The sequence below is a fragment of the Sceloporus undulatus genome, chromosome 10 (assembly GCF_019175285.1).
Source record: "Sceloporus undulatus isolate JIND9_A2432 ecotype Alabama chromosome 10, SceUnd_v1.1, whole genome shotgun sequence".
Lineage (NCBI taxonomy): Eukaryota > Metazoa > Chordata > Lepidosauria > Squamata > Phrynosomatidae > Sceloporus > Sceloporus undulatus.
Genome location: NC_056531.1, coordinates 7,047,510 through 7,063,150, shown reverse-complemented (window position 1 = coordinate 7,063,150; position 15,641 = coordinate 7,047,510). Strand labels below are relative to the sequence as shown.

The window sequence follows — 15,641 nt, the reverse complement described above, 5'->3', positions numbered from 1 at the left end:
GAATGAAGGTGTGCACCATTATGTCCTCTGTCTCAGGCAGGAAAATGCTTTGGTTCAGCCCAGATAGTGAAATCATGGTGGTTTCCTATGGGATTACATGCAAAGAATTTGATTACTGCATGCAGCATTTTTGGTTATAAAGACCCCTGATAGTTTGATCTTGAAGGAGAGAGCAGAGTAGAGAACAGATGGAGATCTGTTAGCTGTGAGCTGTGTTTGAGGGGTCATCCTTTACATTTTCACTTTTAAAAACGTGATTGTTGGGGGCTTTTGATTCTTTGGGGGGTGTGCGTTCTTTCTGAGCACATGATCTGCAGAGACAGGACTTCTGCTGAGCCCCTGACCGGCTTGGGGGAGGAGTACAAACAACCAGCTCTCTATATACCTGCTGCCCCATCCTTCAAATTCAATCTTGGAGGGGCAGCAGCACATGCCTTGCAGCACACACAATCAATTCAATAAACATTTAACAGAAGCTCTGTTAATAATGTCACTCTATTCTGCTCTGGTCAGGCCCCACCTGGAATATTCCATCCAGTTCTGGGCACCACAATTCAAAAAGGATGTTGAGAAACTGCAGTATGTCCAAAGCAGGGTGACTAAAATAGTGAAGGGTCTGGAAACCATGCCCTATGAGAAACGCCTTAAGGAGCTGGGTATGTTTAGTCTGGAGAAGAGAAAGTTAAGAGGTGATATGATAGCCCTGTTTAAATGTTTGAAGGGATGTCATAATAATGATGATGATAATAATAATAATAATAATAATAATAATAATAATAATAATTTATAGCCCACCTCTCCCCAGAGGATCGGGCCAGGTTACAATAAAAAAAACAACATAGTAAAATAATGAATGTCATATTGAGGAGGGAGCAAGCTTGTTTTTTGCTGCTCCAGAGGACAGGACCCGGAACAATGGATACAAGCTACAGGAAAAGAGATTCCACCTCAACATTAGGAGGAACTTCCTGTCAGTAAGGGCTGTTCGACAGTGGAACACACTCCTTCCTCGGAGTGTGATGGAGTCTCCTTCTTTGGAGGACTTTAAACAGAGGCTGGATGGCCATCTGTCAAGGGGGATGCTTTGATTGAGAGTTCCTGAATGGGGTTGGACTGGACGGCCTTTGTGGTCTCTTCCAGCTTTCTGATTCTATCATTCTAATGAGAAAGGCTAACAGGAATTTGGATGGGTATTTTGTGGGAGAAAATTGAGGGGGAGGACTAGAGTTCTGTTTTTAGTCCCTTCTCTAAGACAGCTGACTATGGATGGTGAGGGACCTGCTGGAGTCAGCTGGTTGCCTGTTTGTTTCTGGGCACAATTCAAAGTACTGGTTATGACCTATAAAGCCCTCTATGGCTCAGGTCCAGGCTGTCTGGCAGACTGTATCTTCCTCTATGAATAATCCTGGACTCTAAGATCTTCAGGGGAGGCACTTCTCTCAGTCCCACCCCGATCACAAGCACAGTTGGTGGGGACTTGAGAGAGGGCCTTCTCTATGGCTGCCCCTAGACTGTGGAACTCCTTTCCTAGGGAGAAAAGAATGGCCCGTTTCTTGCTGTCCTTCCACCAGCTGGTTAAAATTTTCTTATGCAGGCAGGCTTTTAAAACAGAATGGCTTTTTAAATTAAAAATAAAATTTATTAACATTATCGAAAACAAATCCAACATTTATAACGGTACAATACTCAAAATACTCATCCTCTTCTAAAACAGAATGTTTTTAAAGGGCTGGCTTGGCGTGTTGTATCATTTTAAGTGTTTTAAACAGTTTTATCTTTTAAACTGTATTTTTATTCTGTTAGTAAGCAATCTATTTTAATATTGTAACAAAACAATTCTGTTTTAATGTATCACACTGCTATATTTTTAATTGTATTGTTCTTTTGATGCTGTGAGCCACTCCGGGTCCCAGTTCTGGGAAAAAGAGTAGTATATAAATAAAGAATATCATCATCATCACATCCCTAAGCTTCAGCAGGGGGCAGGGTGTTATTGCACTATAGTCCTGTTTGTGGACATCCCTCCTGCATCTGGTTGGCCACAGTGGCAACACAATGCTTGACTAGATGAACCTTTGGTCTGCTCCAGCACTATTGTGATCTTTTTATGTATAAAAATCAATATCTTTGTTCAGAGTCTCTTGGGAGCATTGAAGTCTACCCTGTGGCCCCTCTCTTGCCTTCAACAAGACCAACTGACCTACATACCTATCCTTTTTTGACTTCTGGAACAAGCAGAACCTGCATTCTTTTAATTGATAATACAGTCTCTCTAACATACACTTCAAAAATCACACAACCAGGTCTCATCCTTTCACATTTAAAGTCCTCATTGACAAAGAAGGAAGCTGCTAAAACCACTGAAGAACAACTTGGAAGGAAATAATTTGTTATTTAAAGAGCTTCCTACTTGCAAAAAAAAATTAAAGTAATTTAGACCAAAGTTAGCCAAGTGTTGCAAATATATATGCAGATTCTAATTAAGAAAGTTTAAGGCGCTAATAGCCTTTTATGAAACTGTCAACACTTGAGGGCATCCTGTCATAGGATTGAAATGGAATGTGAATCTAGTGTGTGCGTATGTGTGTGAGAAAGAAAGAGAGAAGGGGGAGAGATGGAGGGAGAGAATGACTATCCATACTTTCAGAGTGATATTGACTGAAGAGGCAGAAAAAGTAAAAATACTCACGACAGAACAGCAAACGTGACCAGTGTGATAGTCAGACAGAAGATGGACAGGGAGCAGCCAATGTAACTGATGGAAGACAACGCCACCCGGTGCCCGGTTGGTAACTGTGCACACACAGAGAAAAAACACATGCTCAACAGATTTTGTATTATGTCAATCAGCCAATATATTAACAGCTTTAGCAAAAAGTAAAGTCATAACAACATTAACATATGCGGGAAAGAAAAACTATTTAACAACTCATCCACCTCAACCAATGTGTCAAATAGCTTCTAGCTTATGTTATTCTTAGGTTCTAATGACACAAGCTAGTAGCTGTGAAAGTTTTTGCAAAGAAGAAAACACTTAGAGACAGCTGATTTTGATAAAAAGTCAAAGGAGTTTATCAAGCGGGAGGAATTTCTCTTAAATTCGAATGAAAAGAAAGTGGGGCCAAAACGCATTCACTTAAAGTTGCTAGTTTCACACAATTACGTGAATACACACTGCATTTAAACTGATTCCCCATTGCCTGAAAATAGCATGCCATTGCCTGAATTTGCGTGTGGCAGTCTATCATGCAATAACGTGAAACCACATGATTGCATTCAGACTGACTCCCCATTGCCCGAATTTGTGTGTAGTGGGTTATCACACAATAACGTTAAACCCCATGATTGCATTCAGATTGCCATCGGATTACACTTCCAATTCCCCTTGTCTGATAAACTCCAAAGAAGCTTGCCGGAAGAGATCCATCTTGACAGCTTGAAGCTGTCTAAGCTGGTAGTATGACAGATCTCCTCTGGCAGGCCATTCCATAATCTGGAAACGGTCATCGAAAAGGTCATCTGGATGGTTGCAGACAGTCTGGTTTTTAGAGGTTGCAGCAAATTCCTCCCAGAGGACCTCAGTGCATGGGGTGGATTATATGGAAGGAAGCGGCCCCGAAGATAGGTTGGACCCAAGCCATTTAGGGCTTTAAAGGTCATAACCAACACCGTGCACTGGGCCTGGAAGCTAATAGGCAGCCAGTGGAGCGATTTTAAGACAGGTGTTACGTGATCGCTCCTGGCTATGCCAAAAACCAACCTGGCTGCCATATTCTGTACTAATTGAAACTTCTGAACTAGGCACAAGGGTAGCCCCATGTAGAGTGCATTGCAGAAATCGAGTTGTGAGGTTACCAGTGCATGTGCCACAGTTTCTAGGCCCCTTACTTCCAGGAAAGGGTGCAGCTGGTGTATCAGCCGAAGCTGATAACAGGCACTCCTGATGGTCGCATTTACCTGATTTGTCATCTGGAGCGACCGAGTCTAGGAGCACCCCCAGACTGCGAACACAGTCCTTTGAGAAGAGTGGGACCTCATCTAGGACTGGAGATTGTATCTCAATACCTGGGTTCAGGGCCGCTACTGTAAGTACCTCCGTTTTGTCTGGATTCAGTTTTAATCTGTTTTTCCTTATCTGGTCCATTACCGCTTTAAGACATTCATTGAGAGGAGAGACGCCATCTGAAGTCAAAGCTGTAGACTGAGACATGGAGAAGTATATCCGGGTGTCATCAGCGTACTGCTAACACCCCGCCCCATGCATCCAGATGATCTCTCCCAGCGGCTTCATATATATATTGAATAGCATCAGGGACAGAATGGTGGCCTGAGGGATTCCATATCGATTCAATGTGGATTTCATATCCGACTGACATGTGAGTCATCAGCTAATCCCAACTATCCCAACTTGAATCAATTGCTGGATAGTAGGTCAATACTTGTCTAAATCCTATTGATTCAACAGCATTATTCTAGTTGGGATCTAGGCTCTGATGAGCACTGAATGTAGAGTCCATCATGAACAGAGAACATATTGTATGAATATAATGTATATCCATGAGGAATCCATCTCAAAAATTCTGTTACCTACTCAAGGAAGCATATGTATCTCACCATGTTTCTCCTCACGTTTACAAGCAGCCCTATTTGTCTTCTTATGACCTGGCAAATGTCGGTTGCCCACTTTGCTCCAACTTAATTTTAATCATACTGAAAATAATCTGTAGCCATGGTTAGAGGTTGCACACACTTATAGACTTTGAGAGAAACTTTGAGTGAAACAAGGGGATCATCTGTTTTAGATCTGATCCTAACCAACAGGGATGACCTGGTCAATGGGATGCAAGTGGTGGGATCCTAAGGTGGGAGTGATCATGTTCTTTGGAGTTTGTTATACAGTGGAAAGGAGAAACCAGGCATAGTCAGACATGCATTCTAGAGTTTAGGAGAGCTGATTTCGGTAATATACTGAAATCAGTCTGTAACCATGGTTACAGATTGCACACTCTTACACACTTTAACAGAAAACCTTTTTTCATTTCAGTGAAATCCACAGCATGAGCATCATGCTGTAAATAAAAATGTGCACAAGACCACATGTATTAGGATCATCTATGCATTTTATTATTGTATTAATGTTATTTATATCATGCCTTTTATTCAGTGAGCATAAAACATCACACATCGTTCTCTCTCTCTCTCTCTCTCTCTCACACACACACACACACACACAGAGAGAGAGAGAGAGAGAGAGAGAGAGACTTTATTCTTATAACACAACTGTAAGGTACGGCAGAGATTGACAATGAGATTGGTCTAGCTTATACTGTGAATTTCATAGCCCAGTCAGGTCTAGAATCTGGATCTTCCAAATCCCTGTCCAATTTGTAAACTAGGAATGGAAGAAATATTTACCATTATTCATTTCTGCCAGCTGAAAAAATGGGTTTCCTAACACTTGAGAAACCCATTTGGAAAAAAATAACACAGAGCGGAGAACAGGACACAGAGCAATGGATGCAAGCTCCAGGAAAAGAGATTCCACCTCAACATTAGGAGGAACTTCCTGACAGTAAGGGCTGTTCGACAGTGGAACACACTCCTTCCTTGGAGTGTAGTGGAATCTCCTTCCTTGGAGGTCTTTAAACAGAGGCTGGGTGGCCATCTGTCGGGGATGCTTTGATTGAGATTTCCTGCATGGCAGAATGGGGTTGGACTGGATGGCCCTTGGAGTCTCTTTCAACTGTAGGATTCTATGATTCTAATCCTGATTAGGATGTCATGGTTGTACAACCTTCTATAAAGTGCCATTAGCTGTGTATTTACACCAGTGGAAGTTACCAACTGAATAACAATAATAATATCAAAAATAAAAAACAGGAAAAAAGGAAGGATCTGCCATAACTCATTTGGACATAATGGTGGACACTTCCAATTTTGACAGACTCCAATCTGTCTGAAAAACTTTGTTGCCTGTTTTAAGTAAAAATTGTAAACCGAAACAAAAAACAGGAGCCTGCCATCTCACCAGGAAAGAGTTCTCTGAGGTACTCCTGCAAAGATGTCTGAAGCAGGAAAAAAGACAGGAGCTAAGGCACTGTGTCAAAGATTCATGATGTTAAAAACAAGGTTCAAAAATGGGAGCGGGCTCTATAAGCTACTACTAGTAAAATTCCTGCAGTAAAAAAAAAAAAGTGAGGCATGGAAACAGAAGGCCATTTTTGGGAAACTAGGTGTGAACAAGGGCAACACTCTGTATGTTTCAGGTAGACATTCATTTTATATTGGAAATAATAGGGGGGGGGACTGTGAGGCACATAATGGTGAAAAAACAACAAAATAATAGCATTTTATTTGCTTTTTATTTTGTTGTAACATTTACCCAGTTGGGGAAATTACCATGTTTTACAGAAACAATTCAGTACTAGGGAGTAAACAGGAGCATATGGAAGGTCTCAGCATCTATTTAGCATGTTGGCTGGCTCAGCAACCACCAGGGCTTGCAGTTTTATTTTTGGAAATAATACAACAATGCCGGAAGAATTTACTCCTATATGGCACTCAGATCCTGTGCTGGCATTGGTTCTGATAGCTGAGTGATAAATTGGCATCAAACAAGGATGGAAATTATTTGCCTCTTTATCACTTGGCTGCTCTGCCTGTATCATTCCTGGCTTGCCTTTGAGAGCGTGCTTACTGAAATGAATTCATCATTTGCTAAAAGCTAAAGAAGCACAGCATCAGGTGGAGATGAGCAACAATTAGATGTCAAAGAGTTACTCTTAGTCAACAGTGGGGTAAATTTCCTCTACCCTGCTTGATAGCCAATTCCCTTCTTTTGTCAATACATTAGCTAGAGCTCTGTAAATTTATTTACCGAGCAAATTAGGAGTTCTATTTCAAAAAGAAAAGGTTAGTGGTTTTTTATTTGATTAAATATGATTTATACACTCCAATATGACAAAGAAAAAGAAAAAAATATAACAGTTATATACAGTAGCAGAACAAACAGAGCACACACATCATTATATATCTGTGTAATATCTTTAGTGTTATCTACGGCAGTTTACAGACCGCCCAAAAAGGGCGGTCTGCTGCTGCCTCCATTTCCGCCGCTGGGAAGCCTCAGCCTCGAAACGGGGAGGCTTCCCAGTGGCAGAAAAAGAAGCCGCAAAAAGTGGCTTCTTTTCGCGTCACGCTTGTGACGCACAAGTGCGCAAATGGAGCATTCGTGACTTGCAAGCGCAGGGGGACGTGCGGACGCTAAGCGTCCGGCACGTAAAAATGGTGGCACCCATGTGTATAGGGCGCCACCATTTTTACGCCCCCATCACGTGCTAGGGGTGGGGCCGGTATGGACGCTAGGTCCTCAGCCAACCCCTAGCATGTGACGGGGGTGTATTAAAGGCCCGCCTAGAATGGGCCTATATATCTTTAGTACAGTTGGCCCTTCTTATACACAGATTTTTTTATACACAGATTCAAGCAGCCACGGTTTGAAAATGTTAAAAAAAAGTATAAATTTCAAATATCAAACCATGATTTCCCATTTTTTATAAGGGACACGATTTTGCTATATCATTGTATTTAACGAGATTTGAGCATCCACGGATTTTGTTATCCACAGGCGATCTTGGAACCAAACCCCAGCATATAACAAGGGTCCACTGTATTACCAATATTAATTATTCATTTCTTGGGATTACTAAACCCTTCTTCCTATACCCTTTATATCTGTCTACTCTCTTCTTTATTTCTTCTTTATTTCTGATTCACAATTACCAGCATGATCCTTGCCTTTCAATCTCATATCCCCCTAGTGTTGTTCCTCTCTCCCTCTTATTCTTCTCTTTCTCATTCCTCTGTCTTTTCTCCTCCTATCTCCTTTCTCTATCCTCCTCTTTACTACTTCCTATCTGTACCTCTCTTCCTTTCCAGACTATTAAGTTTATCGCACAGTGCTCCTGGCACACAAATGGAACGGTAAAAAAGGGGCTGGGAAAGGAACTGAACGGGTGGGGGACGCATTTTACTGCAAACCAGATCACCACCAAACACTGCCGGAAGTCCGCATTACGTTCCCCATCCATCCCAGAGGAGGCGATTTTTGAGAACTGTTCTGAACAGTTCTCAGAAATTGCCTCCTCTGGGACAGAAGGGGAATGGAAAGGAACAGAATGAGTACTTCCGGCAGCATTTGGTAGCATTCTGGTGTGCGGTAAAATGTGTCCCCCACCTGTTCCATTCCCTTCCCGGACCCTTTTGTACCATTCCATTTGCGTGCCAGGAGCCCTGTGCAATACACTTAGATCTTTCTTTTTCTCTCTCTAACTCTCCACTTCCAGACATGTTTAAGAAGTAACTAAAGGCAATTATTAAAGGAAGCTTGTGGTCTACCTGGACTCTTAGATCCCTTTCACATGTAGTTTCATTCAGCCAGGTGTCCCCCATCCTATATCTGTGCATTTTATTTTTCTGCACTAAGTGCAGTACCTTACATGTTTCTGTGTTAAATATCATTTTGTTAACGTTGGCCCAGCTTTCCAGTTTATACAGAGCATTTTTAATTTTGATCCTGTCTTCTCAGGTATTAGCTACTCCTCCTAATTTGGTGTCATTTGAAAATTTGATAAGTATGCTCCTAATTCTGTAATGCAAGTCATTGATAAAAATGTTGACTAGCACGGGCCTGGGACAGAGCCCTGTGGGACCCACTGGTCACTTCCCTCCAGGATGAAAAGGAGCCATTGTTGAGCATGCTTTGGGTTCGGCCGGTCAACCAATTACAAATCCATGTAACAGTTACCTTATCTATCCCACATTTTACAATCTTGTTTGCAAGAATATCATGGGGAACCTTGTCAAAGGCCTTACTGAAACCAAGATATGCTATATCCACAGCATTCCCTTCATCTACCAAGCTGGCAAGTTTATGCAAAAAAAGGGCAAATGACATGACCATTGTGAAACAGGACAATATGAAAAATTGCCACCCATTGCACATTCCTTATTTCCATGCCATAGCAATACAAACTGGCACAACTCTAGCATAGCTCAACTTGTAAATTGTTGATACACAGCTGATAGATAGGATCTCAGCCCCTGATGTTTTGACTTGAAATTGTGTACTGCCATGAAGAAGACACCCAAAAAGCCACCTGGCACAATTTCCTGATGAGTCCTGACTGGTCCCCTTTTTGCTTTTAGTGACCCCAGCCCCCCCTCCCCCTCCCACTGCCACTTTAGACTTCCAGCTTGAGACCTGACATTACAATTTGGACAAAAACTTAAAACATCATCAAATTTAAAGAAGATGGCTGTCAAGCATGTAACAGACAGAGAGGCAGACAGATAGTCTCTTTTTAATGATAAATTATTTATTGATTAGTTACATTTATATCCTATCTTTCTTATAATGAGGTCAAGGCTGTGTACATGTCTTCCTCACCATGTTATCCACAAACCAACAACAGTGTGAGGCAAATCAGGATGAAGCGGAGAGGCTGATCTATAATCACAGTGACTCAGTAGGAACTGTAACTGAAATCTCCCTAATACCAGTTCAACAGTGATCACTGTACCACATTATTACTTTGATATATCACCTCTCCTCCAAGCAGTTTAGTGCATTGTAGAGGGCTCTTTCTCTATTTAAAACAACACTTAGGGGTTATTTAGCCTAAGAGGATATGATTAGGCCAAGGTCAACCAGGTGAACTTCATAGCTAAGCAGAGATCTGAACCTGTACTATATCTCCCCAGTCCTAGCCTGATGCTCTAACCACTGCTAAGGGGCAGTACCAGCTTTTTTGAAAATACTTTGCATTACAATTAGTTCATGAAGCTGCAAACCCTGATGCACCAAAAGGTCCCCATCACAAAACACTTTCACTGACACTTCTGGTGTCCAACTGAAAACAGCAACCAGAGAAGCAAACAACATCACAAAAATTTATCCACAAAACATTTCACCTAAACATTAGGAAGGCCTTCTTTACTGGTAAGAACTGTTTGAAAGTGGAATACCATATATACTTGTGTAGAAGTTGAGAAATTTAGATCAAAAAATTAACTCAAAAACCTAGATCGACCTATACACGGGTCATACAATACATCTGTCCCAAGTCTCTCCCCAACTGAGCTGCCTCCCCTGGGGAAAGCCCAACTGGGAAGAGGCTGGGAAGGGGATGGACCATCCCCGCAGCTGACCCTTGACTTATCCATGGATCATCTAAAAATCCACACTTTTGGTCCCAAAAGTTGACCTCCACTTATACACGAGGTCGACTTATAGTCAAATATATATGGTAGATTGACGCGAAGGGTGGTGGACTCTTTGGAGATCTTTAAACAGAGGCTGGATGGAGATCTCTTGGGGGTGCTGTGGCTTTTTAATTACAGCATGGCAGGGTGTTGGCCTAGATGGTCCTTGCAGCTCCTTCTGACTCTTAAGATTCCATTAAATATGGCTTGCTATACAGAAAGATACAGCACCTTGCCCTCCTACTGTCATGTTCCTGGCAAAGAAATGGAAATTTAGGTCAAAACATTGACCCAAAAAACCTAGGTTGACTTATACATGGGTCTTATACACACAAGAATGTGAGAAAACAGAAAGTGAAGAAAGGAAGGTAGTGCACGACATTCTTTGGTGGCATCAGAGCTCAAACTGGATATTGTTATGATGAGAGGGGTACACTGAGCTACAATGGCTAGAATCATAGAATCACAGAGTTGGAAGAGACCTCAAGGAGCACCCAGTTCAACCTCCTGCCATTCAGGAACACAGAATCAAAGCATCCTCAACAGATGGCCATCCAGTCTGTTTGGGGGGAAAAACCCAAAGACTGGACTCCATCACTCTCCAAGGAAGCATTCCTGACGGTATAATGCTTGAGAAGGTGTGATGACCTGAGCAATCCATAAGACCCTATCCAGCTTGACTTCTCAGTCTAAACAAGAGATTTTCATTGCAGGCTGAATTGCCTAACAACCCTGTCAAACACTGCAGACAGGGGGTCTTTCTCATTGCTATATGGAGATGCTAGGAATTAGCATGGGACTTTCTCCATACAAAACCTGAGCTCTGCCACTGAGCTATTTGGCCCATTAAGACAACTAGGATAGACTGTAAGAGGGGAGTACATTAGCCAGTCTGATAAAAACGAACAACACAACCAGAACACAGTGTCTGTGTTCTATTAACCCACCGGTGGTAAAATTTTATTTTTCTGGATTGAAAAAGTTGTTTTACAGAGTTTGTATTCAAGTGGTTTTTTTAATGTTATAAAAGAGTACAAATCCCACAGAGAAATAAGTCGAAAATAGAGCCCCTAAGGAGCCTGAGATGCGCTTGCTTAAAAAGCCATTATCTTTTTGATCAGCTCAAGAATGTGACTGCCAGCTGTTCTGGGCCCTGCTCAAGACAGCACACCAAAGAGAAGGGCTGTCAACACACCTTCTCCAGGTGAGAATATCTCTGCTGTGTCAACAGCTTGCACTTAAACCTTTTGACAGCTAAGAGAACAGTAGATGCCTGCTCAAGAAATCCTACCCACCCCTCTGTTTGCTTACGGCTTTTACAGATACCTGCTTTGGAGGAAAAGAGAGATCATTGCCTTTCAGCTGGCAAGTTCCCTTCACCACTTTGGTACAGTACACTTCCATCATTAGACAGAATCACTCTGTGCCAAGCTTTAATATAGTAATGTTGTGTCACTCTTAATGGCTAACACTGTTTTGGTACAAAGGACATCTTTGCTGTGTGCTTATTTAATGACATCTGATATTTTGGCTTCAGAAATTACAATTTTTCAATTTAATCCAGAAACAATAGAACCTTTTTCTTGCTCTGCCAGAGTATTGACCAAAGCAGGGCACAGGCATTGCTGTCAATCGGATCTCCATTCATTCACCCTCATACTAGCCTTGCTTTTTCAGATTTTTAAAAGCAGCTTATGAAGACTGGGTGTTTTCCAATGGAGAAAATGTGACAGCACTCAGAGCTCTTGTTCAAGTTACTGTAGAAATCCAAACTAAGAAGAGTTAGGATGAGAGAGAGGAGGCCCACTGCCACCCTCACAGGTACTTTTAAATGATGGAAGAAAGAAACACCTCCCACATTTCTGAAGAAGCTTTCAGAAACTTTGTACCAGTTTGCCATTTCTGAACTGAGTTGGTGAACCTGTTGTGAAAATGCATTGTGACAGCTGCAGTTTAGATACACATCTGTTCCATATCCAGGCAGCCATTTCACTTCAGGTCTATCAAGGATGAGAGGAAAGTAGTTTGTGATCTAGCAGCAGATCTCTGGGTGATCATTGGCAGATTGGCAACCCTTTATGACTACTAAATGTTTAATGCCTGCAGTAATTAAAAGGCTTTCCTTTGTCTCACAAATTAAGCTGTTAAAAGAAAAAGGGAGAAGGGACCAGGGAAAGAGTCCAGATATCTGCAATGAGCTAAGCCTGACAGAGCCTGTACTCAGAGGCAGCCTCATTTACCAATTCTAATTGTCTGTTCCAGTAAGATGTAATTTTATCCTTTGTGGTTCTTGTAGTAAACAAAACAGATACCACAACACTAAAATTAGGCCTATGCAGTGCCCACTCCTAATTTAGAATATTTATACCACTTTCCATGTTAGCATCAAACTGTTACAGGCAGAGGAAACAGTAACACAAAAATGGTATATATTGCAGCCCATGGTGTTTCTTCCATTCATTTAAAACTACCTGTGAGGTTTGTGGTGGGCTTCCTATCTCTCATCCTACCTCTTCCAAGTTTAGATTTCCACAGTAACTGGAACAAGGGCTCTGGGTGAATCATAGAATCATAGAGTTGGAAGAGATCCCAGGGGTCCTGATACAGTCCAACCCCATTCTGCCATACAGGAAATCACAACCAAAGCATCCCCAACAGATGGCCATCCAGCCTCTGTTTAAAGACCTCCAAAAAGGGAGGCTCCACCACTCACCAAGGGAGTGTGTTCCACTGTCTAACAGCTCTTACTGTCAAGAAATTACTCCTAATGTTGAGATGTAATCTCTTTTCTTGTAGCTTGCATCCCTTGTTCCGTGTTCTAGTCTGTGGAGCAGCAGAAGTTTGCTCCATCCTCAATGTGACACCCCTTCAAATGTAAATCCAAGGGACCTTGAAGCAGTGGTACATGCACTGGTAACCTCTCGTCTTGATTTCTGTAATGCACTCTACATGGGGCTACCCTTGTGCCACGTTTGGAAGCTTCAATTGGTCCAAAATATGGCAGCCAGATTGGTCACTGGCATATCCAGGTCTGACCACATAAGACCTGTTTTAAAATCTCTCCACTGGCTGCCGATCAGCTTCCGGGCATAGTACAAGGTGTAGGTTATTACCTTTAAAGCCCTACATGGCTTGGGCCCGAGTTACTTGCAGGAACGCCTCTCCCTACACAATCCGCCCCGCACTCTCAGAACATCAGGGAAGAATTTATTAGAACTGAAAATGACCAGATTAGTAATGACTTCCCAAAGAACTTTTCCTTCCACTGCTCCAAAATTATGGAACGACCTGCCAGAAGAGATCTATCTTATTACCACCTTAGATGCTTTTAAGAAAGCGGTCAAGACTATCTGAACTTGTATAGGATAATCATCCACTCCAATGCTCCACTCTTCCGACCGTGACTACTGAGCAATTCTATTGTTAATTACTGCTGTAGTGTGATCTGGAATTGTTGTTGTATTTTATTGTTGATAGTACTATTTGTATATATTTTATCAGATTGTAATCCTGCCTCGATCCGCAGGGAGAGACGGAAATATTTATTATTATTATTATTATTATTATTATTATTATTATTATTATTATTATTATTATTCAGGGCTATCATATCACCTCTTAACCATCTCTTCTCCAGGTTAAACAAACCCAGCTCCCAACGTTGCTCTTCATAGAGCATGGTTTCCAGACCTTTCACTGTTTTGGTGGTCCTCCTCTGGACACACTCCAACTTGTCAACATCCTTTTTGAATTGTGGTGCCCAGAACTGGACACAGCATTCCAGGTGCTTTCCAAACTACTAGTCTCTCCAAGCTATGGTATTAAAATGGCAGATGGTACTTTTTAACTTCAATTTTACTTTATTAAAAAGCAAAAAGAACAACTCTTAAAGCAGCTGGGAATGGTTTCAATTTTATGGGGAGAGAGCGCATTTAGGCACAGAGCCAAAAATTTTCTTTAATTGCGCTGAGCTGTAAATGTTCCCTGGATTTATTATCAGGACACTTTGCTTTCTTCAGATTTGCACGTACAGAATTCTATGTACTTTCTGTAGATGCATGAGATCCTAGAGATTGTTTCCTTTTTTAGATATCCACTTATTCTAGCAGTTGGAAAAATCATTGAAAATGTTATTGTCACAGCTGCATACTTGAGACATGTATGTGCAATATCCAGATTTCTGGCTCCAAGGGTCTCCTTTGAACAAAACAGGTTCCTGTCAGCGTTTGAATTCCATTAGGTGTGAAAATTAATGCAATGATGTTAAACATTAGAAATTGAGAAATTAATGCTTTATCATAAACACTGACATTTGAAAGTGTCTGTTTAGCTGAGTTTTCATTAGTTAATTCATTTTTTAAAGTGTTGGGCAATCCATGGGATTTACAAGAGAATGGCAAGGAAGTTGTTGCTGTTGACCCAAAGAACCAACTTTTTGTTATTGGCTTCTTTATTTTATTTTTGTAATGCTGCCTTTTTCTGCTGGATTGCCTCCCCCCCCCCAATAGACTACATAGTCTATAATATATGTTATCTGGGAATGGTAGGCATCCAACATGTCTGGGAACTGTCAGATTGGGGGGGGGGGGGGGACCGTAATAAAGCATGAGATCTCATCTTACAACCTGTTTAATTCAGTTTGTTATTTGCAATCTCACAGAAGAGCCCTCCATCACCCCTAGCTGACCTTCGAAACCAACAATATTAAAAGGGATGTTTTGGTCATGTAGCCATTGAGGGTGACCAAGGTAAGGAAATAGCCTGCCCAAATAATGAGATCTGGTGGGGTCAACTTGGAGTTTATCACACTAGCAAGATCCCGTGGGAAAATAGATCTTAAATGATATTTAAAGCAAAGTTTAAACAAGATTTAAATGCCCAAAGTTTATCTCACAACACTGCAGTTAATGTGGAATCTCTTTTCCTGCCGTTTGCATCCATTGCTTCGAGTCCTAGTCTCTGGAGCAGCAGAAAACAAGCTTGCTCCCTCCTGAATATGACATCCCTTCAAATATTTGAACAGGGCTAATAGCACCTCTTAACCGGGCCTTTTCTCCCAGCTAAACATCCCCCAGCTCCCTAGAGCGTTCCTCTGAAACCAGTGCACTATGAGAACGAATTGGGGAGCTGGGGAGGTGTTTACTGGAGAAAGAGGTTAAGCAGGTGAATGATGCCCTGTTCAAATATTTGAAGGGATGTCATATTCAGGAGGGAGCAAGCTTGTTTTCTGCTGCTCCAGAGACTAGGACTCGAAGCAATGGATGCAAACTGCAGGAAAAGAGATTCCACCTCAATATTAGGAGGAATTTCCTGACAGTAAGGGCTGTTTGACAGTGGAACAAACTCCCTCGGAGTGTAGTGGAGTCTCCTTCCTTGGA

At 41.7% G+C, this 15,641-nt stretch overlaps 1 protein-coding gene across 1 annotated transcript in view; it reads right to left on the bottom strand.

Annotated features, from left to right (window-relative positions):
• Nucleotides 1-15,641, bottom strand: part of ADGRD1 (adhesion G protein-coupled receptor D1) — a 193,573-nt gene that overhangs the window by 65,630 nt on the left and 112,302 nt on the right. The window contains 1 exon segment of the mRNA XM_042441368.1: nucleotides 2,690-2,793. Coding sequence (XP_042297302.1) covers nucleotides 2,690-2,793 — 104 coding nt within the window.